At 46.9% G+C, this 26,458-nt stretch overlaps 2 protein-coding genes across 3 annotated transcripts; both read left to right on the top strand.

The window, feature by feature from the left end:
- Nucleotides 1–1,481: 1,481 nt before the first annotated feature.
- Nucleotides 1,482–16,173, top strand: POGLUT1 (protein O-glucosyltransferase 1). 2 transcript variants are annotated; one of them, XM_075709218.1, is made up of 11 exons: nucleotides 1,482–1,554; nucleotides 2,066–2,156; nucleotides 3,897–4,040; nucleotides 4,483–4,618; nucleotides 7,163–7,284; nucleotides 8,846–8,905; nucleotides 9,966–10,065; nucleotides 10,856–10,914; nucleotides 12,875–13,042; nucleotides 13,563–13,619; nucleotides 14,243–16,173. In XM_075709218.1, the coding sequence occupies exons 1-11, from the start codon at nucleotides 1,482–1,484 to the stop codon at nucleotides 14,397–14,399; spliced, it is 1,167 nt and encodes a 388-aa protein (XP_075565333.1). In that variant the 3' UTR covers nucleotides 14,400–16,173. The 2 variants fall into 2 exon arrangements, with proteins under 2 accessions (XP_075565333.1, XP_075565324.1); XM_075709209.1 differs by having other exon boundaries at nucleotides 1,482–1,566.
- Nucleotides 16,174–16,618: 445 nt separating this feature from the next.
- TIMMDC1 (translocase of inner mitochondrial membrane domain containing 1) lies at nucleotides 16,619–24,826 on the top strand. Its single transcript, XM_075713861.1, has 7 exons — nucleotides 16,619–16,719; nucleotides 16,846–17,011; nucleotides 18,662–18,750; nucleotides 20,793–20,860; nucleotides 21,751–21,829; nucleotides 23,213–23,323; nucleotides 23,873–24,826. Exons 1-7 carry the CDS (start codon nucleotides 16,619–16,621, stop codon nucleotides 23,970–23,972), a joined length of 714 nt encoding a protein of 237 aa, XP_075569976.1. The 3' UTR covers nucleotides 23,973–24,826.
- Nucleotides 24,827–26,458: the final 1,632 nt, after the last annotated feature.

Below are 26,458 nucleotides of genomic sequence, written 5' to 3'. Positions count from 1 at the left end.
TAGCAATTTCATGTTTCATGGCTTGGTGTCTAGATTATTTTTTAATGAAAGTAAAAACTAGGAATCGTTAAGGCTGGAAAGGATCTCTAAGATCATCAGTCCAACCATGATCCCAACACCACCATGCCCACTAGACCATGTGCCCAAGTGCCACATCTACCCGTTTTTTGAACAATTCCAGGGATGGTGACTCCACCACCTCTCTGGGCAGCCTGTTCCAATGCTTGACCACTCTTTCCATCACCTCCTGATACCTACAGGATCAATTCAGTTTCACACAAAAGAGGCCTTTATGACAAGTTGAGTTGGTGGCTTTTGGGGCTAATCACTTTGTACCTACATTGTAGGTACAAATTTAACGTAAATGTGGCTCCTTCTTATTAATGAGCAGCCACAGCGCCTCCTCCTGGAATCCAAAACCATCAAGCTGGATCTGGGCTAGGAAAGATGAAGGTTTAGTGTTCATGTTTGAATACATAGACCCCACAAAGAGGGGACAGGCCTTCCCACACTCAACCTAGGGAAGAAACAGCGATCAACTGGTCTGGATTCATGTTAGGACAATGTCTGCTTAGCCCCTTCCTTTCTTACCTACGTTAATTTGGCTGCTTATCAGCATGTTTATTACATCCAGCGCGGGGTTAACGAACCTGTCTCCTGAAGGCTGACTCAAACACTAAGTGGAGGGTAGTTTTGAAGACTGTAGTCTTAGAAATGGTTTTGCAAAGAGAAGGTCCTACCCGTTACACTAATGGCACTCAACCACCAACTTTCAGTCCTGCTGTTTCTCTTCTTTCTTGCAGTCCACATCCCTGCAGCTGCAGAGGATTTTATACAAATCAGTCTAAGCCTTTATACTGTAATGATGACATTCATCACTTAATCCTAAATGATCAAATTGAATCAGGCCTTGGCAACAGGAAGAGGTCGGGCCAGGAGAAGGAGCCTCTCACAGGTTGGACAAACTGCTTGATGAATTCGGGTGTCCAGGGAAGCTTCCCCCACAAAAACCCCAAGGGGAGCAGGGGTCACCAGATACGCAAGACCTGCATAAGGCTCGCGGGGCTCCTGAGCCGCACACGGCGGGAGCTAGGAGATTATTTGGAGGGACTATCAGGGATGCAGACTCAGATCTGCTCTGGGCAGTGGGGATTTTTGCAGCACAGTCCTCATCCACTACGGGGCCCTCCCCACGCCAGTGCCTTTATTTCCGTAAGCTACAAAAGCCGTCTGCGGTCACGACGTGGGGCTCCCCTCACACGCAGCCCTCGGGTGGGGAGGGACAGCGCCGCCGCTGCGCCGCCGCGGGAACTACAGCTCCCATCAAGCACCGCGGCACAACGCCCGCTCCTAGCGCCGCCATCTTTGAGCGGGGCTGGCGGCTGCGGCCGCCATCTTTGGTTGGGGCAGCACCCTTTACCGGCGCTCGCCGGCGGCGGGTCGCGCATGCGCAGGGCCGGGCTGGCGGCGGCGGCGGCGGCATGGGGCGGGCGGCCTGGGCCCTCTGGGCTCTGGCGGTGGCTGCCGTGTGGCGGCTGGAGCTCGCCGTGGCGGGCGACCAGGCAGGTGAGCGTCGCCCCGGGGCCCCTCGGGCCGCCTGGGCGTGAGGGTGTTGCTGGGGGGGGCGGGAACGGGACGCGGCTTCGCGGCCGGCGGGGAGGGTCGGTGGCCCGGGCGGGAGCCCGCGCATCCTGTGAGGGCGGCCGAGGGGGTCTCGTTGCCTTCTCCTCCGCCCGGTCGGGCAGCTCCCCCGGCACCCCGCCACGGACCCCGGGGCTGAAAGGGAAGCCAGGCTTCCCTTTCAGCCCCGGGGTCCGTGGCGGGGTGCCCGAGCCATTGCCCCTTCCGCGGCCCCCCCTCTCCTTGCCCGTGACGGCTCCTCTTTTCCCTGCTTGCTTTAGTTGAGCTGCATGGACCGGAGCCGTACTGGAGTGTGTTGCGTGTTGTGAGATCCTCGTGTATTGCCTGTTCCCAGCCGGACCAGAAATCTTCTTCAGCTCTCGCTAGTTGCTCTGGTAGTGTAGTGGATTAATTCCTTTAACTTCTCTTTCCTGTGTGTTTTTAGATGCCAAATGGAAAGCAATAACTGACCAAATTAAGAAAGCTGTGGAAGTCTATCAGCCATGTGTAAAGGAGAATTGCAGCTGCCACCAAAGGTGAGAGACTGGTTTCCTTTTGATTGCACAGGCCTCTGGCCATGAGAGGGAATACTTTTGCTAGCACTGATGGATGGGAATTAGTTAGGGAATATCTGGGCTCTAAAGTGTCACATCTGCAGCCATCATAGGTTATGGTGCTTGCAAGAGCTTGTGCTGTGCGAAACAGGTTGGCCTCCGTAGTTCCAATAGAAGGTGTGTTCACCTGCAGGCCGATCATTCTCCTTGTTGTCCTCTGTGACTGAACAACAAATGCTATGTCAGCATCTCATATGATCACACAATAAACCCATACACAGTCGGTGATATTTCTGTGTTAACAACCCACTTCTGCCTTCTCTCTCTGTGCAATGTTGCTAACAAGTCTTTCTCACAGGCTTTTAGAAGCGGAAGAAATCAAGTGTGTGCAAAATATTCTAAAATAGCTAGATCAAGAAAGATTGTTACAGAACACAGATTCATGTGGTGTGATAGTGTGTTGTACTTTGCTCACTCCCTGTGCTTGGACAGGGCTTCCAGTGGAAGAGACGAGGGGAGACAATTGGAGGAGTGCTCTTTCTAGAGAGTTTAGCTCACTGCTTGTGAGAATGGAGTGGCAGTGGATATTTAACTACCTGATTTTCACATGACCTAAGTGTGATCCAAGAGGAGCTCATTCAGGAAAACACAAACCCTGTTTATTTTTTTATAACTATGGAGCATTATGCAAAATGCCAGCACTCTGCCTAATCTTCCTACAGTGATACAGTACAGAGAGCTAGAGACTTACATGTGGATGCAAGACCACTGTAGGCGGTACAAGTGTTGACATAGCCAAACCCAATTTCCCTTCTGTTCCCATTGGTGGAGCATGACTTCAGCATGGAGAATATTACAGGTGTGTAGGTCATCACTGTTAGGTGGGTAGGGACTGTAGGACTGGGTTTTTTCTGATATCTTTAAGCAGTGTTTTTATTTAAAGGGGAGGAGGGAATACAGGGAAGAGTCCAAACGTTCTTTTGTCCTTAGGATTTGGATTCCAAATGGAGAAACACAGGTGCCCAACAGTGTTCATTAACTGCCCCAAGCAGTTAGATCTGAGGACCTTTAGACTAAATTTATATAAACCACATCCTCCTCCTCCATTTTCTTATATATGTTAGGTTTATGTTTTCATACTGCATTCCTGGAGCTCACTGATGATGTGCAGGTGCCACAGAACACATGCTACATAGGCCTCTCCTCCTGGGCTGGCTTTCACTGCACACAGCATTATTTGGTGATGCTGCTCCTCATGACTAGACTCTTACCTTCTTTTTTATGTCTAAATAGCGTGACATTGTGTGGGGAGTTTGGTCTTGGTGTGGCCCATTATTCATGGAAGACCAAAGCACAAGCTTTGCAACTCAAAGGTTAAATGAGCTGAAGGCTTTTACCCATAACCTGCCAGGGTATGTAAGGTCCTTTCTGGGAGAGTAACTAGAGTTGTCCGTGTTGATTTAGCCTCGGAGTCCTGTGCTGGGCTTTCTGTTCGGGCAAAAAGCATGTAGATAGTCAAAGAGTGAAGCTTGGACCTTTGAGTCTCTGCATAACAGCTCTTCCAAGTGACTTAAACTAAATTCTCTGTTATGCCACGTGTAGCAGAGCTCCTGGAAGCTACGCGGAGCTTGTTTTAGCTAGAAGTCTGTTCTGTACACTGCAGTAATTTAATGACAGTGTCATCCCTATTGTATATAATAATGGCTGATTGTTTTGTTTCAGTGTCTGGAAGCAGGACCTGGCTCCTTTTCGAGGTGGCATTTCCAAGGAGATGATATCAGATGTGGTGAGCCGGAAGGTCGGGACACACTACCAAATCATTAAGAACAAATTGTACCGTGAGCAGGACTGCTTGTTCCCTGCAAGGTAGGAGCTGTGCAGAAGATCTTGTCTCCTTAGCTGGGACACAGGGAGTGCTTCCAAGTCTGCCAACTTGAAAGTCACTGAGCACAATAATATTTCAGAAGTCTGAATTCCTTATCAGAACAGGAGCCTAGAAAATTATGTATGATGCTTAAATGTAGCAAGCGGTAAGCGTCATTGTTGCACTTCGGTGTACAGAGGGTTGGTTGGTTGTGGGATCTCAGAGAAAGCTGCAGATCAGGCCAGATTTAACAGGATGAGTTGCTTCATTGGTGTCTGTACTGCCTTGGGGCTTAGATGCTGCTATAGGCAGTTCCCAGCCTGCATCATGGTATGGCTCAGGCTCACCACCTCTTCTGCTCCTGCACAGAGAGAAAGGCCTGCAAGAGACTGTGGGATTGTGCTTTCTCCTTATAGCTCTTTGCCACATGTAATTTCTCCACAGATGCAGTGGAGTTGAGCACTTCCTTCTGGGGATCATCAACCGCCTTCCTGACATGGAAATGGTGATCAATGTGCGAGACTACCCCCAGGTCCCCAAGTGGATGAAACCCATTATCCCAGTCTTCTCCTTCAGTAAGGTGCGCACACCTTTAAAAGCTGAGCATTTCTGAGGCATGCATGTCCTCCTTTCTCTTGGGAACATATTTTTGACGATGGTTCCCCACAGATTTTCTGTGTGTCAGAATTGCTTGCTCTTTTTTGCTCTTTGTTTCCTTTCACTTCCAGTTTTCTGGCAGACAGACTTGCAGATCTATTCAACAGAACAGTTTTTCCCCTCATTAGCTCCTTTTCCAGGTCAAAAAATGTACCACTGCCACAGTGGAATGATGCACAGCTGGATGGCATATGTGCCAGCATCGCTGTCATTTGCTACTATGCCTCTGTTAAAACTGTAGCTGTAGTTTATCAGCATTGTTAAGGATTTTTGATCATCGGTCAGCTGTCATACAGTTCATCTCATTTAATATGAATATTTTAGTCCTCTTTTTTTGGTACCACAGATGCTGTTTCTTGTCTTCTTTTCTGTAATATTGCTGTCTCCTGTGAACCCTTTTCCCCTGGATTCCCTTTTCCATCTCCAAACATGCGCATGCATGCAGAGATGCACACACAGAGACATTTGTTCTCTGCGTCTCTGTTCCCAGACTGGAGAGCCCTCCCATATGTTTTCCTGCCTCTCCCATTGTTAAACCTGACTGTAGCACAGTGTCTCATCCTTTCCAGCAAAATACCGTTACACCTCAAGCTTCAGCTAATCTTGCTTTGCCTTAGTGTATGCCCAACGTGCCCAAATGCTGTACCCTCGCTACCTAACACTGATTGTGATCCTGTCCTTGGCTGAAGGCCAGCAGACAGTAAGATGCAAAAAAGAAGCAATAAACCATTTGCTCTTGCTAGTTCAGGCCCTGTTCTGTTTTGGCTAACTTGTAGCATCTTACCCAGACCTTCAGCTCATGCAGCCTGAACCCTAATACGATCCATAACTACTGCCTAGTCCCCAGCCATCCTAAAACTGTCTCTAGAATTTCCGTACAGCAGTGCAAGCACTGTCATTCAAGAACTGTGTTTGCTGCCAGATGTGGTAGTAAAGCTAGCTGCCTTGCCCCTTGACCGTTGCACAGCCTTAGCTCTAGCCAGCAGGACCCAAACTGATGCAGAGCAGGTTGCAGGTGTTTAATCTTTGGAGCCGTATTCATCATCCTGCCCCTGGATGCCTTGCAGGACTCTGCAAGAAAAGGAGTTCTCTGGTCACCACTGTCCAGTATCTGAACTGTAACCTCAGCCCTATCCTTAACTGAAACCCAGTGACCCAGGTACAGCTCACATTTAACCAGCCAGTGTTAGTCACTGCTGGAATGAGGAAGGCTCCAGGATGCATTCTAAGGCTGAAAGCATAAGGGATTGCAGGATCGTCCTATTCTGCATCTCAGAAGGCCCACCCTGGGGTGGTGGTGGAGCTGTGATGGTTTGTTACCAATGCCTGTTTATAGCAAGACTGAGAAGGAGCAGATCATAGAAGGCACACGCTCATTTAAGTTGGAAGGGACCTCAGGAGGTCACACAGTCCAGCACCTTGCTCAGAGCAGCACCAACTAGACCAGGGTGCTCCAGGCTGTGTCCTGCCCAGTTCTGGGCATCCCCCAGGACAGGGTGTCCACAGCCTGTGTTTGATGTCCTCAGAATGAAAACATGTTTCCAAATATCTAATTGGAATTTCCCTTCTTGTAATCAAAGCCTGTTGCCTCTAATTCTCTCTCTGCACTTCTGAAAAGAGTCTGCCTCCATCTTCTCTGAACTCTCTCATTAGGTAGTAAGAGACAACATTTAGATTCCCCCAAGCCTCCTCTTCCTGTGCATGAACAAACCCATTCCTCAGCCCCTGTTTATATGTCATGTGGACCAAGCTCCTAGCTACCTTGGTGGCCTTGGACTCTCTCCAGTATCTCCAGGTGACAGATAGATAGATAATTGTATAGGAAGTTCATTACTAGTACAAGGAAGTAGCCTATAGTCTGGTTTCATGAAAGGGTTTAGTCTTACTTAAGTGCTGGCCTTCCATCTGATTATATGGGAATTTAAGCATCCAAATAGGAGTGAGGAACTGAAATTCTTACATACCTGGATATTAGTTACAGTGAATTGTTAAGTGATCTCTAGAAAGGCTGGAATGAACTGAAGTGTTGGAAACCTAAATGAAAAGTGTCTATAAATGCATATATCTCAGGAGATAATAATGCCTCTTAACTTACGATCAGTGGAAGACATTTGTAGCTATACGCAGGCACAAGTCTTTAGAAAGGTGAGCGGAGCTCAGGTCTTCCGCTATTTACTAATCGGCTATATCATGGATCTCTTTTGTTATTTTCTAACGGAAAGTCCCATGTTGTTATGCAGCAAGGCATAGCCTTTTTCTAAAGCATTTGAAACATTTCAGTGTTGGGTTGTCTTCATATGCACCCCGGCAGCACCGTGGTGACCTCAAAGCTCTCGTGGCTGCTTATGGAACAGTAACAAAGAAAGCCAGCTGAACTCCTGGAAGGGATGTTCATTGCTGGTGGGCTCAGTCAGTAAACTGAAGTAGATATTACTCTTATTCTTACGTTACTCTCCTTTTTCTTAAGACATCTGAATACAGTGATATCATGTATCCTGCCTGGACATTTTGGGAAGGAGGACCAGCTGTTTGGCCAATTTACCCAACAGGTTTAGGGCGCTGGGACCTCATGAGAGAGGACCTCAGAAGGTATGTTTTGGAAATGGTTATGTAGGGGGTGAGGGGGAAGGTTTGGTGGGAAACAAACTCATGGAAGAAGCCGTCTAGCACTGGGCAGCATTAGGGCAACATTGAAGCCTAAGACCATAGGTCTGGTGGCCTGTGGTCTATCCTACTGCCTCTCATTAACTACGTACAGCGTAAATGCTGTATAAGAATTCTCCATGGAAACCTTGGATGATGTAACTAGAAGTTATAATTAGCTTCTCTGTTTCCAACACTTTAGTAAGGAGTGCAGAGGACAAAGTATAAGCATTCTTCATCCTGTCAGGGCCAGATTACTATCATTTTTGCTGGGATAGGGTTTGTCAATAAAGCAGCAGTTATCTTTTGCCTGCAGAAATCTCCCCTGACACATGGAAATATTTCCCTTTGTTTTCAACTACTTCTCTAAGAGCTGTGGTTTCTTTACTGCAGCGATGATCCAGAATGTTTGTGTAAGCTTCTGGAAGGGTAAAGGAAAGCCGCCTTTAGATCTGCTTTTACTTGAGTATTGTTGTGCAATAGAGAAACCTGGAATCATTCCCAAGAAGCAAGAGTTATTACTGGGCTTGAGAGTAAGACAGAAGACGTTTCTGACTGGGAGTCTTTCTTTTGGCAGGATCTTTGACTATTAGCAGAATAAGGGGCTGTTTCCTATGGAGAGTGACAAAGTATGCAACAGTGAGTGAACATAGAAACATAACAAGAAAAAAAAAAAGCTACCTTGATGTCAATCACTTGGCATCAGAATGCAAAGCGAAATGTTTCCCTCTTCAAAATCTGAGGATCTATGGGACTAATCATAGCTGAAGCCTAATGTGATATGATATAATATAACGAAGGTCCAAAGCATTTACTTATCCTTTCTGAACCCCACTTGTGTCACTGGGTTACAAGCAGATGCAGAGCTTGACCTGCGCAGATCGGTTTGGGGATCAGGACCTACATGCCAAGCCAGGCGAAACAAAAAAGTGCAACAAAGAGTTCCCCAGAGGAAGGCGGATGACCGCACTGACAGAAATAAAACATGTGAACAGCTATTTTGAAGGACTCGTTTAAATTTAAAATGAAAGTTATTTGGGAAAACAATGATCCCCTGTGTTTTAAATGCAAAACACTAGGCAGTTTTTTTTTGTTTGTTGTTTGGGGTTTTTTTGAATGGGAAATGACAGTCGTTAGAAACTAGTCGTTTTGCACTATCCATATTCAGTGCAGTACAGAAAAATAAAGCAACAGTGCAAAAAGTGGATTCAAATTTTAGGTAAATTTTAATACCCTTGAAGATTTGGTGAGGGGGTTGTGTGTAATTCATTGTTTTGACTGAAAAGTATTCTGGAAAGTAGCCTATGTCATGTCACCTTAAACACAATATTCACAGGAAAACCTGTTTCATTGGACCTGGCTGAGAGTTTTTTCTCCTATAATGAAGACAGTGATTTCCGTCAAAAATGAAGAATAATAAAAAGGGATCATGCTGTGAAAACTGATGAGAGTGCTGTTTCGTGGTTATATTAAATCACTTATTGCCATGTATAAACAATATTTTCAGATCTGCAGAAAAATGGCCGTGGATGAAAAAAATCTCTAAAGGATATTTCCGAGGATCCAGGTGAGCATGTTTTCCTATAGCAGGAGATTCTACCAAAACAGGCCATGACAGCTGTCTGTATGCAGAAATTTCTGTATCTCCAAGATCTAAACAAATGTAACCCAAAATGTATTTTTTAAAAGTAAGGAAGGTGAGGCATTTTGTACAGCAGCGCTTCACCATGACTCTCCATAAGTATTGTCATTTGCATCTAGTTAATTATACTAAGTCTAATATTGGAAACAGAAGTTGTGATGGATTTGCTATGTTTCTTTGAGTAAAACTGTCACACTAGGAACCAGCTTGTTTTGTTCTGTGAAGGGAACTGCAGGTGCATCATACAAATTTAAAGATTTAATATTGATGTGCATGCTTCTTGCAAGTGCAAATACTTTATTCGCTATGCAAGTGCTTGACAGTGAATCAACAAGTATTCTTGTATTTTTTTTGCATTAAATTTGCATAAATAATATTCTTGCATTAAATTACCTGAGTGGTGGGGGATAAGAGAGTAGACTATTTTTGCCCTCTCTCCAGTGACAGTTTGAAAAAAGTGTTAACCTCTGCTCCTTTTTGCTCCTCCTCCATCCTCAATAGGGGTGGATTTGGTATCTTACTAGGTAGGCTCAGGAGATGATGAGGAGTGGGTCTCAGGAACGTCATAACCTGTTTGTCAGTAGTGTTTTAAATTAGCGTCAGAGGGATCAAGTGTTGAAGATGCTTAGCATCTCTTAGCTCACTCTCTGACTTAGAAGGGAGTTAAAGTATCTGGCACCCATCAGGATAATGCCTGAAGGAAACAACATCTCTGCTGACTTGTCCTGGGAATTGCTTAAATAATACTGTTAAGTATTTAGTAAGTGAAATAAAGAAACATGGCCTCAAATAATTTTGGTTCACATAACTCATTCTCTTCTGCTAGTACACCCTTGGACAGAAATACGCTGTATGGTAGGCACTTAATGTTTTGGGGGCACATAAGGAGGCCAGCCTTATAAAGAGGCAGGATCTTGAGCCCTGTAGTTTGTTAGCTCTGTTGGGTCATGTGGATTGGCATTTACTGATAGCATTTCTTTTGCAGAACGAGCCCTGAGAGAGATCCCCTGATTCTGCTGTCCCGAGAAAACCCAGAACTTGTTGATGCTGAGTACACTAAAAACCAGGCTTGGAAATCTGAGAAGGTGTGTGGGTGTTGTCCATCTCCTGAGTGTGACGGCCAGAAAGGGTAGCATTGCAAGATGGCCTTGATGATTGAGATGCATGTTGCTGGAGAGTTGTGGGTGGTCCTCTAGAGTGGGGGAGACTTGTTTTTCCCTTGATGGCTGCATCTCTCTGATGGATGAAAGGAAGGAGTCTCTAGAGCCTGGCCAGCCAAACGTTTTGCGTCCATCTACACTTTCTGTTCAAGGAAACCAGCACACGTAACAAAATGAACCTGTGGCAATCCCATCCTCTTCCATTACCACAAAATTAGCCAACTCTTCCCCTTCTAGCACCAAGCTGCCTGTGTGGTGGTGTCAGTCTTTTTAAACCTTTTCTGTCCTCTCCATTTCTTGGTGGTCTTGTTGATAACTTGCTGATAACTTTTTAGTTGCATACTTAGTCTACAGTCCAGATCTCTCCAGACAGTCTTGGCTAATCTGTTTGCACTTGGCTTCACGTTGTCCATTGTCCCAAGCTGTTTTCCATTTTGTAGCTGCCAGCTAAACATTATCATTTAATGTGTTTGTGCTGGCATTTGCTTACAGGCAGTGTGTAATTCACTGAACTTTTTTTCTTGTTTGAAGGGTTGGGCATTCTTCATAATACTTACAAAAGCCCACCACAGAAGGTTTTCTCAGAAGTGGGAGTGGAGGGTTTTGAGACTTGGGCTTTGTTTCTAACTGAGAAGGAAAACAAATATGAAATCACCATATAAAGCTAACTGGTTTTTTGTTTGGTTTTTTTTTTTTTAATTCTCTTTATTTTAAGGACACCTTAGGAAAACCTCCTGCAAAGGAAATTCCACTGGTTGATCACTGCAAATACAAGTAAGAGTTTTGATTAGTAAAGCTCTATGGGTTATTTCTTTCCTTGCATGGTGTAAGGTCTCATTTTATTTTAAGGTGTAATTCCAACAACTCAGCTGCATGCAGACAAGAAAGCTTGTGAACAGACTTAAGGCAGTTGAAAATTTGGGAGCTTAGCATGGCCTCTTTCAGTGTCAGCTTTCCCCTGTCAGGGCAGGAGAAATAAAGTGCTTTGGGGAAAGTAAAGGTCTTAGATCACTAATAAACATATAAATAAAAAAAATTATTTTATTTTAATGAAAAAGGCTTTCTATCAATTTTTCTTTATATTCCTGTACCAAGCTGTGTGTTCAAAATTACTTTTTCAGTGCTACAGTGATAGCATTACTGTCTTCAAAGACATAAGGAACTAAAGAATCATGTCTTGATATGCATACTGGGGCAAGTGTTGTCACTGGATATATATTTCTGTGTAAAATAACATAAACTCAGTGTGTATGCACTTGTATGTCTGATGTTGTGCTTTTGCTTTAAAATTACCTAGTTAGGATTCTACCAGCTAGAATCTGCTGATACAAGAACTCCAGTCATTTGGCTGGATCTGTGTTTTTGTGCAGATGTGATTGACTTGTCTCATTTTATGTTTCCCTAGACTGTTGCCCAGATTTCTCCCTTCTGTTGCACATAGACTTCCCAACTCCTGATGCCTCCTAAGCCCCTGGTGCAGTATGGGTTGAAACATTCTCACACGCTTTTGTCGTAGCCCAGGGTCTGGGAGGGTCAACATGAACTTCTTGCTGCTTCCTTCAGTGTAGGTGCTGTAGCAGGCTGTCTGAGAGCAGCCCGCAGTGACTTGGCTGAGGTCACGGATGGTGTCTGGAATTGGACAGAGGCATTTCTTTGCTTCCAGACCATTGTTCTTGTTACATCTCTACATGTATCTGTTGAGTTCCTAATACAACAAGCTCCGCATCCCTAGGAGCCTTGAGCTCCTAGGTAATACAAAGAATGCAAAATAATTTCAGATTTACTCCTTGTCGCTTAGTGCTGAACTAAGTTTAGCTGTAATTCCCATCTCACCCAAAGTATATATAATATATAATCCCCATCTCGACCCAAAATACCTTAATTAAAGGAAGAACTCCCTTCCCCCAGCCCAAAATGTTTGACTTCAAAGATTAGTTATATGTACTGAGGGGTTTTACCCACAGGAAAAACAGCTTTCCATATAATTGGAGAAATGTGGGTTTAAAAAAACAAGCAAGTAAGCAAACAAACATCCCTCTGAGATACAGTTTGCTAAGAGAAATGCCCCCCCAGTCAAGCCCACTTTACTAACTTGGCAGAAAATACTGAAAACAAAATTGTGGATTCTTTGTTATCTGCAAAGTCCATCTGTTGTGTGCTAGTCTGTTTAACCTCCTAGGGTTGCATTCCCAAGTTAATATGAAACAATTAGATTCAGTTTAAAGCAGGATCCCAGCGGAAAAAAGAAAAACAAAAACCCAACTGAGATAGATGTGGCAAAGCAGAACAATGAATAGAAAAGCTCACTGCAAACCATCAGAGAGTTGGGAAAAAGCTCCTCGTGGTAACAGAGTGTCTGCAGTGTAGAGTCACAGGATCAGCATCCATCTTGTGACCTTCCATGCCCTGCTGGCGGTTGTCAGTGAGGCTTCTGTTGGTTTGTCGCAGGCAGGTGTCTTTATGGGACGTAAAGCAGCACACCTTGATTTTCTCCCTCAGTTTTGATAGGCAGCAGAAACTCACCTAGCACTTCAGCTCACCTTTCCTGTGAGGAGCTTCAAATAAATGTCTTCCCTTTGTTTCAGCCACAGGTGCTTGGCTCGGTGTGAGGGAGACCCCCCCCCGGCTGCTACCTGTGAGGGAAGGCTGACTGCTACTCAGAGCCCAGTTTCTTAGTGCATTTCCTCACAAAATGCCAGGTGTAATCAGGTCCCTCTCTTTGCTTCTTTTAAAGGTATCTGTTTAATTTCCGGGGAGTGGCTGCCAGTTTCCGGTTGAAACACCTTTTCTTGTGTGGTTCACTCGTCTTTCACGTTGGAGAAGAGTGGTTGGAGTTCTTCTACCCCCAGCTGAAGCCTTGGGTCCACTACATCCCAGTCCAATCAGACCTCTCTGACGTCAGGTGTGAGACCCCAAGTGTGCTTAGTGGAGCATTGCATACCACAGGAAAACACTGCTGTGTTTGGGAAGGCGGTTTGGTTTGTATTACACTAAGAAGCGCCTCCACTCTTGGGCATCAGACAAAGGCACTGGGAGGTCATGTTCTTTTCTCTTTATTACTGACCCCAGATAATCCTTTACTCATATTACCTAGAGAGTACAGTTTCACTGGGGTATGGAGGTCTGTCACCCTCACTGCAATCAGCAGGCACTAAAATTTGCAAGTGGGCCCTGCAGCACAGGTAAGGGAAAGAGGAACGTATCGCTGGGCCAAAACTGTGTTAGCTCCCAGATTCCAGCATGCCGTCCAGAACTGATACAGAACACCTGAGAATAGCAGGTTTCTTCTGTGCTCTGAAATGAGGAGCACCAGTCCCTCACTCAGTTGTAGATCCTTAATCTCATCCTCCGCAGTAGTAGCTAAGGGATGACGTTCTCCATTGAGCTAGTTGTTTCATAGCATTTTTTGGTCTTCATTTTAGGGAGCTGTTGCAATTTGTAAAGGAAAATGATGCCATAGCACAAGAAATTTCAGAGAGGTAAGTGGTATGTCCTTTCTGGCTGTGGGGCAGTCTTCTTCCAAAGCATTTTCTGATGCAGTTTTGAAGGGGTTACCTATCAAAGACAGCCTAGTATTAATAGGTGCAGTATAAGTGATATTCTGCAGTAACAGCAGGAGGGTTGGAGAACAAGGGGGGGGAATGGGAGAACAAGATTATATGGTTAGGTCTTTGGTTCAGATGTGACCCATGTCAGGAACCCCACTGAAAGCTATCAGAAGTTGGGAGCTTTCCTCTCAGTATGAGGTGAGTTGACCCCTGGGAACTGTGTCTGCGTTGTAAGCATTATGTATCCAGGCTGGCAGTGAGTGGCTTGTGAAGCAGCATGCATCAGTGCTGCTCAGGCTGTCTCTCTGATACACGAAATCTGATATATATTATCTCAGATAACAAATACCATCTTGAGGATAACAAAAGCACTGCAACTGTCGGAGCTGCGAGCGTGAATGGAAAGTGTGAAATTAAAATAGACGGTACAGAGCAGCGCATGTTGTTTCTCATTTGAAACACAGAAGAGTGAAAGTTGATACACATAAAAAACAAAACCAAAGACTCTTGTAGGAACTGGAAATTGGTTCTGACTGTGCCTTGTGTGTCTCTAGGGGACGCCAATTCATCACCGAGCACTTGCAGATGGAGGACGTCTCTTGCTACTGGGAGCATCTGCTGTCTGAATATTCCCAAACCTTGACTTACAAAGTGAAAAGGAGGAAGAGCTACAGCGAGATCACTTCTGAATGGCTGAAAACAGAACTGTAGAGACTTCTCTGTTTTTCTCTTCACCTCAAACTGATCTCTGGGGAAATCTGAAGTCTGGTGTATCTTCTTTCTCGTTCTCTCAGACTTCTTATCCTTTACACTAGAACTACAGAGAACAGCAATAGGCTAACTTGGAAATTGCTCCCATACAATGGGACCCGGTTATACTGTCGCCGTGAGAACATTAAGTAGCATGTTGGCTTATGGCTATTTAATGGGGTGGTTACGCTTGTCTCTGGAAGAGGGTTGTCAGCATTTGGGACTTAGTTACTACCTGTCTTGGAATGATCCTAAATCCCATTCAGTCAATGAGAAGCCTTTCTGTTAATTTTACTGGACTTTGTACCAAGTCCTCTGTACTCATGAGCAGGGTACATGTCAGCTACGCTCAGCTGGGAGATACGTGCCCTGTTTTTTGTAGGTGGTCAAGGTTTTCTCACCTGTGTGGTAGCACTCGGGATACAAGGTGCTCTCTGGCAGAAGCAGGTACTGGGATTTGGAGTAACCTTTTTAGCTAGCTTAGAGCTTAGTTTTCTGATGACTGTGATGTGTTTTTAAAGAGGTTGATGGTACGGCTTTGATGTGCCATTGAAAGGACAAATGATCCTTGCGCTGTTGAACTACCTACCTCATAGGGGAGCGGCCGGTGGTGATGATGTTGCCACTGCGCTCAGCCTGAGTAGCAGATAGTCGAGCAGTTGGCAACTGAAATAAGGACGGCTCATCCTCCGACAGATGAGCTGGGTGTCCGCACAGCCATGCAGAACTGAGCCCCTGTTAACAAGCTCTCCCCGGTCGGCTGGCCAGTCATCCTTAAGAACCCAGAGAAAGTATATGCAGAGGTAGAGGCGGCTTTTCTTTTCCCCAGATGTTCACAGATTCTCTGCTCTGATCCCCTAATGTAATCTTTCTAGGGTTGAGGGTTTGGGGGTTTTTTTGTTGGGTTGTTGGGTTTTTTTTTTTTCCCTGAGGTTGGTAACACATCTGCTCACTTCACTATTCGCTTTTCTTTCCCACAACTGTAACACTGCTTTTCCCATCTCCTTCAGTCTGGTTGAGGGAATGTCTTTGGCCGCACAGTGGCAGCTGCTACTCACGTTACTCATTGTCAAGTTCAGTCACAGGCTGCTTGTGCTCACTGTATTTATGCCCACTACAGGCTGCTCAGCTCAGAGGGAGTGCAATTTCTGAAACGCTCTGTGGCCCCTGAGTTGCGAGGCCTGTGAGGAAGCAGCATCTTCTCTGGCACCCAGAGAGGTGCTCAGAAGAGCCTAGGCAGCGGCACGGGATCCCAAGAGAGCCGCTGCCTCCCAGGGGAGCACCCTTGGTGTTAAAGCGGCCTCAAGGCTTAGTTTAGGAAGCAACACCTTAATGGAAGAGAATGACAGCAACAGCTCACGGTCTCCTCTGCAGTCAGTCTGGAGCAGAGTAGAAGAAAACACTACAAGGAACGATAACGCTAAGTGCACCTACGCGCGTATGCGCTCACGCAGAGGCCTCGCAGCACTGCCCAGCCCTGCTACGGGGCCGGAACTGCCAGAGCGATTTGTCCCGTGCCAGTCGCTGGAGCAGCACGCCGGTTACGTGAGCGGCACCCCGGTTATCCCAGCCTGCAAAGGAACCAAATCGGGGTATTAAAATAGCCCGGTTTCTGAGGAAAAGAACTGTGCAAAAGTAGAAGGGGTTTTCTGGTTTTGTATTTTTAGTCAATGGAGAGGCAGCACCCTGAGAAACTGAAACAGCTATGTATAGTATTTTTAAACGATTTTTTTTTTTTTTTTTTAAATGAAGTGCTTTTGGAATAAAACAAACGAAAATGAACTTTTGTTGGATGCATCATTTCTTAATCGGAATTGCAGTAAAAGATCTGGATAGCCCCCAGCTGTTTCCCCAGAGGTGCTGAGGCGTGCCTATCTGGTTTTTCTCTTTCACAGTAACATTTAGGGTGCCTCTGCTTCCAGTCTCGGGGTGGGGCGGTGGCCGCAAGCTTCCTCTGGTCAATCGCCGGTGCGAGCCGCGGACTTTTCAGTCCGATTCTTTTTTTTTTTTTTTTTTCTTTTTGTGCCCGCATCGCTGCGCCCGAGCAGAGAGGGCCGGCCCCTCCTCGCCTCTGCCTGCGGGAAGGGGGCGGCGCTGCCGGGGGGCAGCGCGGCCGGGCCCGCTCCGCGCCGGGCCCCGCCGGGGCGCAGGGGGCGCTGCCGCCGGCGCCGGGGAGCGCTATGGCGGAGGGGCTGGGCGCTCAGGCGCCCTTCGGCCGCCCCGGGCCGCCGCCGCCGCCGCAGACGGGCTGGGAGCGGCTCAGCGAGCTCTGGCGGCTAGAGTGAGGGCCGCGCCGGGCCGGGGCGGGCTGGGCCGGGGCGGGCGGGCCGCTGCGGGGGGCCGCGGGCGCTGGGCCCGGCGCTACCCGCCGTGCCTCCCCCGCCCAGCCCTGCCCTTTCCCTTGCAGCGAGCGGCAGCGGTACCCGGAGGAGACGGTGAACATCCTCAAGTCGGCCTTCACCGGGGGAGTCGTCGGCTGGGTGTACGGCGGGCTGCCGGCCTTCTACCACGGCCGGAAGGCCTTCATCGAGGGGAGCCACGGGGAGCTCTTCCAGAACCGCGCCGATGCGGTGGTACGAGCCCCGCGCCCAGCCGCGAAGCCGGGAGAGCCGCTGCTAGGGGGGCTTGGGCGGGGGGAGCGGCCGGGGCGGCCGCCGCTGCAGCCGGGCCTCCTGGGGGGGCCTCCCCGGGGCCTCCCCGGGCCTGCGGGGCGAGGCGAGGCGCCGCTTGCGGGAGAGGTTGCCGCCGCGGCCTGCGGTGACGCAAGGGTCGGCAGGAGACGCAGTGACCTTGCCTTGGTGAGATGGCGTCACACGCAGCCCTGGCTGGCTGTGAAGCGGCGAACTGGTCAATGTGTCCTGCAGGGTCTCTTGGCTTTTTAAGTTGCAGCATGTTGGCCAGAGACTAGACGCCGTCGTGTCAATCCGGTGGTGTCCTCTCGTGGGTTACTTTAAGACCTGGTTACTGTTGCCTGGAAAAGAGGAGGCTGAGGGGAGACCTTATCGCTCTCTACAACTACCTGAAAGGAGGTTGTAGTGAGGTGGGTGTTGGTCTCTTCTCCCAAGTAGCTAGCGATAGGACAAGAGGAAATGGGCTTAAGCTGCGCCAGGGGAGGTTTAGACTGGAAATTAGGAAAAATTTCTTTACGGAAAGGGTGGTCAGGCATTGGAACAGGCTGCCCAGAGGGGTGGTGGAGTCACCATCCCTGGAGGCGTTTAAAAAACGGGTAGATGTGGCACTTCGGGATATGGTTTAGTCTGGTCTACCCTTGATTAGTCTAGAGTGGGCTTGGTAGTGTAGGTTAATGGTTGGACTGGATGATCTTAAAGGTCTTTTCCAACCTAGATGATTCTATGATTCTATGATTCTAAGACCATTTAAAACTCTTTCAGCTTACCGCTACACCCCACGTCTGTGACGTGTTATAGATGTATTGGGAGGCTCTTCAATCGAACTGTTGATTACCTGGATTATTAGGGAAAAAAAAAAAGCCTTTAAAAATCTGCCTAATTTTCCATCATTCACTATTTAGATTTGGCCCCGACGCAGCGGCCTGCAAAGTTATCGGTGCCTGGCGTCACTCTGTCCTCCTGCTGACTTTCTTGTGTAGCTGCACCCGGGCTAAGCGCTTACACCACAGGCGCTGGAAGAGAGAATTTATTTTCTTTCGTGGTATTAACTGGAATATTTTTAATTTTTATGAAGCTTCTGTTTATCACACCTTTTTAAAAGCCACTTATTGGCAAACTTTTAAGCACCAGTGCTAACCTGCAGAGCTTGATGGTCTCTTAATGTTTAAAGTAGGTGGTTATTATTTACTTATTATGGTTATTAATGGTTATTACTTAGTAATACTTACGAGCTCATAATAATGGAGAACTAGTTTCTAGTTTGTCCCCCCTTTCTCCTCCGCTGCTCTCCTGTACTGTCCTCGGACAGCTCTCCCTGTCCTGTCCCCAGATATGTTTCAGCGCCGGGACTAGAAGGACCGGTTGACGTTACAAACTGGAATTAATTCTTGGTTTTCCTGTTGGTGGCTGGGGTAAACGCGAGCGGCTTTTCCTCTGACGATGACCACCTTGATCCCTAAGGGTCAGGGTATCGTTCCCAAGTGACATCAGTCCCACGACCCATCGCGAATACCCCAGATCGCAGTGGGCTGGTGGTGCTGGCGAGGAGGAGCTGGGCTGTGACCTGTAACCTGTCTTCTCTCTCCCCCTAAGCAATCTGCTCATCGTGCTGGTCTCAGGAGTTTCATCCGCTACGGCTGGCGCTGGAGCTGGAGAGTAGCCGCTTTTGTGACAATATTCAAGTAAGTCTTCCCCGATGGTAGTGGGAGAAGAGCTGGCTTATGCTCAGGCACTAGTGGCAAGGAGCCTTTCGTGCCAGCAGTGCTCGCAGCTCCTTGAGAGACTACTGGTGGTTGACTGAGGCTCAAAGTGTTGTGTTAGCAGGGAGTCTGATTGATAAGGCATGAATGTGAAGAGGATTTAACCTTTTATAATCATCCCAGAATTCAAATCTAATGAACCGACACAAAAATGAAAACTGGAAAAGCCCTGTTCCTTACATCTGTTCCGTCCTGTTAACTGACTTGAACACTGTTCTTCCCTGTACTTGACGTCTTCTTTCTGCTTTTGCTTCATATCTTTTTTGGCGTTTTTCCCTAGCAGAGTGTTACAGTGGGGTGGCTGTTTCTGGAAGAGCTTTCTATCCCATGCTAATTTTTCTCCTTTTTGTTACGTCTCATTACTCCTAGTTTGTACACACTAGCATTACTCACCATTCTTTGTTCTTGTCCTCAAATGCTTGCAGACGATCCTCTTGTTATTAAGCAGTCACTGAACATCAGACCTACCAGTTGTATGTACCTCTTTAGGCCTTCAGATTTTTCCTACGCACACAACCAACGCAGAGACAGCGTTCCACTTCCCTGATTTTTCTCCCCCAGATGTGTCTGTGTGTTTCTGACAATATAGCATCAAACTAAGCATGCTCTTCTGAATAATGCCCTTTTAAACTAGGAATATATCCTTCCCTGATGTTCAAAATGGTAAATTTATGTGTAGTCCTAAACCTGGATTGACTCTGTCTGCAGGTGTGTTCTGTTTAAATTCCCCTTCTGCTTTTAGGATACCAGCAGTACTGACTAGCATTATTTTATATTTCCACCTCCCCAATTTTTTTGCTCCTTCCTGAATTTATTTCTCGATCTCTCTCGGTTTCTTTGGCTCCTTTTGGTTTAGTATCTGCTCTTAGGTTTAGTTAGCGTCCTGTGTGCTTTCTCTCCTAGAGCTTTTGATTTCTTTAGAGATTTTCCTGGGCTTGACATGTAACCTCGTCATCTTCCACCAGATGTCTCTGCTGCAGTCAGCTCATCGCCCTTGTTCACCACCCCTCTGTAAAAGGCTTTGAAAGAAGATATTTGCTGCTTGACATTAATTGTTTCTGTAAAGTCCAAGTTGGAAGACTGACTGACTGACGGGACCTTTTCATTGCTCAGTTCCTTTTATCCTTGTCCTGGTTTCGGCTGGGATAAGGTTAATTTTCTTCCTAGTAGCAGGCATAGTGCTGTGTTTTGGATTTAGTATGAGAAGAATGTTCATAACACGCTGATGGTTTAGTTGTTGCTGAGTACTGCTTATGCTAGTCAAGGACTTTTCAGCTTCGCATGCTCTGCCAGGTGCACAAGAAACTAGGAGGGGGCACAGCCAGAATAGTTGACCCAAACTGGCCAAAGGGCTATTCCATACCATGTGACGTCATGCTCAGTATAGAAACTGGGGGGGGTTGGCCGGGGAGCAGCGATCACTGCTTGGGAACTGTCTGGGTATTGGTTGGTGGGTGGTGAGCAATTGCATTGTGCATCACTTGCTTTGTATAGTATTATTATTATGATTATTATATTGTTGTTATTATCATTACTGTTTTACTTTATCTCAACCCAGGAGTGTTTCTCACTCTTACTCCTCTGATTCTCTCCCCCATCCCACCGGGGCAGGGGGAGTGAGCGAGTGGCTGCGTGGTGCTTAGTTGCTGGCTGGGGCTAAACCACGATATATGATGGAAGAAAAAAAAAATCTTTGATTAAAAAGAGAAAGAAAGAATATCCCAGATCCAGGCCAGGAATCCTGGTATTCCCTGGCCTCTGGCTGTGTAGCTGCCTGCAGTAAAGTCACAGAAATCAAGGCACTTGTGGCTGGCGCGTGTGCGCTCTGGACAGATGGGCAACAAGGCAGTTAGAGGCAACCTGAGGGTTGGCTTAATGAAATCCTGCTTTGTTTCAGGCTGTGTTTTGCTACCTGTCTTTTTCCATGGGCAGCTGCTGACTTCTTCTGTGCCTTATCTTTGCAGCACAGTGAGCACTGGTCTGTCTGTGTACCGTAATAAAACCACCATCAGTAATTTTGCTTCGGCCGGAGGTAAGACTGCTATAACCTTGTGTACTTTTCTCTTTACGAGCAAGGGTCGCAAGCAGAATAGCATAAGCAGAAATCCCTATCTCCTGGATTTGAGCAGGTCTCTAGCTTCTGTGCTCCTGGGTTTTGTTTCCTGTTCTACCATCTACCATTATGACTTTGCTCCATTGTTTAACTGCTGCCTGCCTTTATTTGTAACGGAGAGATATCGATGCACTTCTGAAAGCATTGGGGAGTTTTGTGGTTATCAGTACATCTTCAAAATACTCGGAGTTTTTTTGCGTGAAAAATGCTTGTGTAGGGTAAAGGCAACACTTGGTGCATAACCTGCTCTCATAACCACCTATTCAGCAGGGAAAGCATTTTTTATTTCCGCTCTTCATAACAGTTCAGTGCGGTGTTTATAAACTACCCTTTTTATGCTAAGTTTTGCATGTCCGCTTTTGGCAACAGGGCTCCGGGTAAGTGATCTGGTTGTTCAGTTATACAGGGCTTTATTGCCCTTACAGTTTGATACGTGTTTTACTGATCTTTTCTGCCTTACATGGCCGCTACTATTATTAGCTGTTGTTGAATACAAACAAAAAGGGGGGAGGGATCATGCTCCAGCCTGGAGAGAGCTCGGTTTTACTTTCAGAGATACTTTTACTTCTTAGCATTTCTTGGGGAGTTTTTCTGAAGCAGAAGGAGCTTTGTGCAATGTTTTAGTGCAGAGACCATGGTGACTGTATGGTGAGGATCCTTCCCGCTGGCCACGGCGCTTGGTTTCTGCTCTGTTAAAAGAAGGTGTCAGCTCACGGGGAGGAGAAATGCAGCAAAGCAGCTCCCTCCGACTGTATGCGATGGCTGGTGGGGGGCTGTTTGTGGTTTCAGTGGGTTTGTGGTTTTTTTAGCCTTCACAGGAGCCCTTTTCAGAATGCACTTGGGCCTGCAGGGACTGGCAGGCGGCTTCGTGTTCGGAACAGCGTTTGGGTGAGTTGCGACTGCTGCCGATGAGTGATCAAGGCACAGCTACTCTTTAAGGGTGTGTGTTAGTTGGTGGCCTCAGACACCAAGCCTTGAATCATAGGTGGGGCTACAGAAGCTTCCCTTCTGCTCTTACCTTGAGGGATCTTCTGTATCTCTCTTGGGAGCAGATGATGATGACTTTTCTTCCAACCTTTATACTGTGTTTTTTCTTTTTTTCTTGATTTGTGTTTTGCTGCTTCCTCGGTCATAAGAACTCAGTGCTCTCAGTAGAGCGTCTTACTTGCTGCCCTTTGCTTATCAGAGGAGACACTAGCTACTGTTAAATAGGAAATTATGAGGATGGGTTATAGACATGTCTCCTGTCCGCCTTCCGTGGCGTGGTCACTGATGAGCCCAACAGTTGTGCGCAGAACCGTTGGGCATCTCTTTTAAGGAACTGTATTCTCTGTGGGTCAAGGCAGGAGTGTAAGACACAGCTTCTGGGCCGCCTCCTCAGCTTCATCAGCGACTGCTCCTGTAGCAGCTCAGAATCCAGATGGCACACAAGGCATGTTGGATGTCATGATGACACCTTTTGAAGAAGGGGGCACCCTGGGAACTGCCAGCCCCTAGGTTAGGAATCTGTAAAAATGAGTTTTTTACAAAATAGGCTCCATCAAAGCCAAAATGCAGAGCAGCAGCCATTAGGAAATGCTGAGGTTGGGCTGCACAGGCTGTAAGGTGGCACATCTCTTTGTGTATGTCTTGCAGTCGTGTGTCTCCTAAAGCTCCCTGGGGCATGGAGGAACCCATGATTCTCTCTCCAGGTCTCTGTCCGTCAGGACAATGACCTCTTAACTCAGGAGAAGTGTGACTTTTCAAGCAGAACTGGGATTTCTTCTCAAAGTACTGACTTGTGAATATCCTCACAAGTGAATTTGGGGATCCTGCCTGGACAAGAGGGTGAGCTTTATATATGCAGCTTCTCACTGTCAGGATGGCATCAGCTGTGGGCAAGCTTGGAAGCAGCCTAGGGCGTACCCCCAGAGCTGGACAGAAGCTAAGCAGGGGTGTGACTGTCTAAATTACGCGTTAGGTGATCTACAGGGGTTGTTTGGGCACCTTAAATCCCTCCACCCCTTTGCCCTATGTGTGCCTGTCAATGAGTAAATTCAAAATATGTTGTTGAAGCGGCTACAGTGAGTCACAGCTGAAGACAGGCTGTGTTTGGTGGCTGACTCTGGAGTAGGAGTACCTGAGTCTGTGGCGTGAGATGAGTATTGGGGAACGTTACACTCCACTGATCTGGTGCCTGGCCCCCCCACATGCTCCTTTTGCCGATGCCAGTAAGTTATTACTGTTGTGTGTCCCCTGGGTGACTTGTGACTTTTCTGCTTCCTCCTCTAGGATCCCTGCAGGGGGCCTCTTAATGATAATGCAGAAGCTTGCTGGTGAGACCTTGCAGGAGAAGAGAAATCGTGAGCGCAGGGAGCTGTATGAACAGAAGGCAGCAGAGTGGTAAGGCACAGCTCCGCCTGTTCGAGTCTTTGACTAGAAGTGTGTCTAGGTCTGTGGGGTTCAAACATTCAAAGAAACCATGACACACTAGGTTTTCTAAACCTTGGTTCTTCCACTCTTGGGTTTTGGTATGTTTCATGGACCAGTCTTCCGTTAGATGCTGCTGCTTATTTTGTAACAAGGTATTTTGTTCAAAATTCATGCCCCACCCCGGCCCAGGAAGTCTGCATCAGTTTTTCACTTTTGCAGTGGCCGAGAAGACAAGCAGGACAAGCACATTAGTATTTCTTTACCAAAATTGAGAGAGGCCAGAACTCTGGCTTTTCCTTCATTGCTGCTTGCTTTCCATCCCCGTTAAAGAGAGGGAAAAGGAAGGATAGCTGGAGGCTTTGGGGAGAAAAGGCTGTCACACTGGTTGCGTGACTTACTAAAACTCAGAAATAGTGCCAGTTCTAGAAGAAACTTTTCAAGAGTTGGGATTCTGCAGTGATACCTTTGTCAGGGGGATACAGGCATAAAATTACTTTGCACTCTCTCTTCTCTCGTTAGGCAATCCAGGCTCAGTGTGACTGAAGTCTTAGGCCAAACGGAAAGCAATGCCCAGGGAGGACCGGAGATGGAGAGAGCAAGAGAATCTAGGAGCTACTGAGTCCTCCCCAGATCTCTGTTGTAAGCAGCTACAAAGTGTTTTGATTCTGGTCGTAGAAGTCTTCAGTCAAGGGGTCATGGAAGTCTTCTGTGAAAGCAGTTATGTCCTGTGCACTTGTGAAAAAGCATTTTGCTGAAAACATTGTTCATGGATGCATATCACTGCACGAGAGCTTGGAAGGGCCTGTTCCACCTGAGAAGGTGGAAATGCAGACTCTGCAGACTAGGAAGTGTCATCTAGGTTTGGCAGGGGGTGAGGGCAGCCCCAGAGCCTTGTCTAGAACCCATTTCACTGCTGAAAATGTCCAAACCACCAGCAATGTAGAAATTTTCAAGGTAAAGGAGCCTGTGACTAGTTTGGATGCTAAAGGTACCCTGGTTCCAAAAGCGAATTATGCTCTGGTGAAAGCTGCTCTTCAGACGGGCGCCTGAAGAACTCGCTGTCGAAGTGCGATGCAGGCAGCACCAGAGCGAGTGGTTCTCCTCTCGCCATCCCCCTCCCACAGCTCGACTTGGCCTGGCTGGGACCAATGCTGTTTTGCTGACGGTGGTTTCTTCAGGCTTTTTGCAGAAATACACACTTGGTTCCTACAGTACTTGGGGTATTTTGCAATCAGTGTGGAGGAAGGGTGGAGGAGCTGGGAATGATACAGAAATACCCTGAAAAAGACGTGTTTTGGGTTCCTCAATAGAGGCGTGGCTGAGGGGGCCACAGAAGAGGATGACAAGTTTCTGGTGGCGATGGTGGAAGAATTGACACTGTGAACAGTTTTAACAATAAAAAGGACTCTAATTTCATTTGAAGGTTGGAAATTAGGAGCTGACCTTTGGCGGAAATGCGGTTCAAGACACTCAATAAAGCCATCTAGCAGTGGTGATTGTGTCCGTAAGCTCATTATGTTAGCACAGTATGTACTTTATGTGAGTACAATGTTTGCATCAGGGAAACGTACTTGAGCGATACCCTGTGAGAAGAGCTCTATCTAAGATCCCACCAGCGAGCAATAAAGTCTGGTGGTGGTGGCAGACATTTCTCTATCTGGGCAGTAACAAAGACAAGGGCAAGTGCCAGCTCTGTTTATTATTTTGTTCCAGAGATCAACTGTTAAGTCATAGCCCTACCTATGAGTAGGGCTGAAGTTAATGTAATAATGGTCTGTACCCAGAAGGGCCAGGTGGCCTGTCACCATTTCCCTCAAAGCAGAAGGTCAGAATTCTGGTCCCCTTGCTTTGTTTTATTAAAGAGAATTACCTCCAGGCAGGGGGTTCAGGTCTCCTTCCCACAAGAAGGGAGTAGTCAGTCTGTTCTGATTGAACACTTTCCTCTGTTACAGCTGATTACTGTTGATTGAAATATGAACAGTTGATTCCACAGAGTGTATTCCACCCACCCAAAGCAGATTTTTTGGCACAGCTTGCTTCCAAGAAGGTGTGGTGTTTTCTGACTTCTGAAATGAGCATTTTATTCTTTAAACACCTCAGTGTAGTTCCTTTTTCTGTTGAAGAAATACATGTGTTTCAGGGTTGTCATCAATCAGCTTTGATTTTCCTTTTCTATGTGTAAGTGAAGGATCTGAATAAGCAGAGGTATGGATATGTCTCTCCTGCTTCCTGGTTTAAACTCTGCATGCATTGGTGATGGTAGTTATTGTCCTCTGCCCCCTCAAAAACCAAAACAGCACGCCTTTCTGAGTCACATTTTTGCCATTGTGGTTACACAGCAATGCTTTATCTTTTGCCTTCCCCCCCCCCCTTTTCTTCTTTTGCTGTTACATCCCCACCCAATATCCCACACTGCTATCTGTACAGCAGTTCTGATGACATTTGCCTGTGTCGCTGCTCAGTCTTTCTCGATTCCTATTTAGTGGTATTTGATGTGATGTCTAAAGAATATGAATTTTCTTGTGTCTGACCACTGATGCAGGGATGTTCTTCCATGGGAGGGTAGGCAGAGCCAAGGTGTAGCAGTTGTGTGGATTTTTTTCTCCATGTAAGGAAGGGTGGGCTACTAGATGTCTCTGCTTCCCCTTCTGCAAGGGGAAGCAAAGACTTCCAACTACACTCAAGATTAGCAGCCATTTTTTGCTCTGTTTCCTGCTGGATTTAGTTCCCCGCACTTTCTCATCTCTTGTATTCAAAGTCACTGTCCAAATGGGGCGTGAATACTTGGTTCAGAGCTTATTTTTTAAATACAAATGTAAGGGATTCTTCACACCCCCACTCTCTCCCCTGCCCCGGCAGCAAAAGCACAGCACTGAAGTTACCGGTCCTCCACTTCCAGAGGAGGTAACACAAGTGGCAGGGCTGCAGTGAGAACGTCTTACGCTAGATTTTGCTTTTGCAGAGAACCTCCCTCTTTGGGAGGGAGAAGGAAGACCTGTTGCAAACTGAGTGTCAAGCACCATAGCTACACTGCTCAGCTGATCCCTGACAAATTGACAGACATGAGATATGTGGAAGTTACACATTGGGTACCCGAGTGCCATT

This window comes from Pelecanus crispus, chromosome 1 (assembly GCF_030463565.1).
Source record: "Pelecanus crispus isolate bPelCri1 chromosome 1, bPelCri1.pri, whole genome shotgun sequence".
NCBI classification, from domain to species: domain Eukaryota; kingdom Metazoa; phylum Chordata; class Aves; order Pelecaniformes; family Pelecanidae; genus Pelecanus; species Pelecanus crispus.
This window is presented reverse-complemented; position numbering and strand designations above follow the sequence as displayed.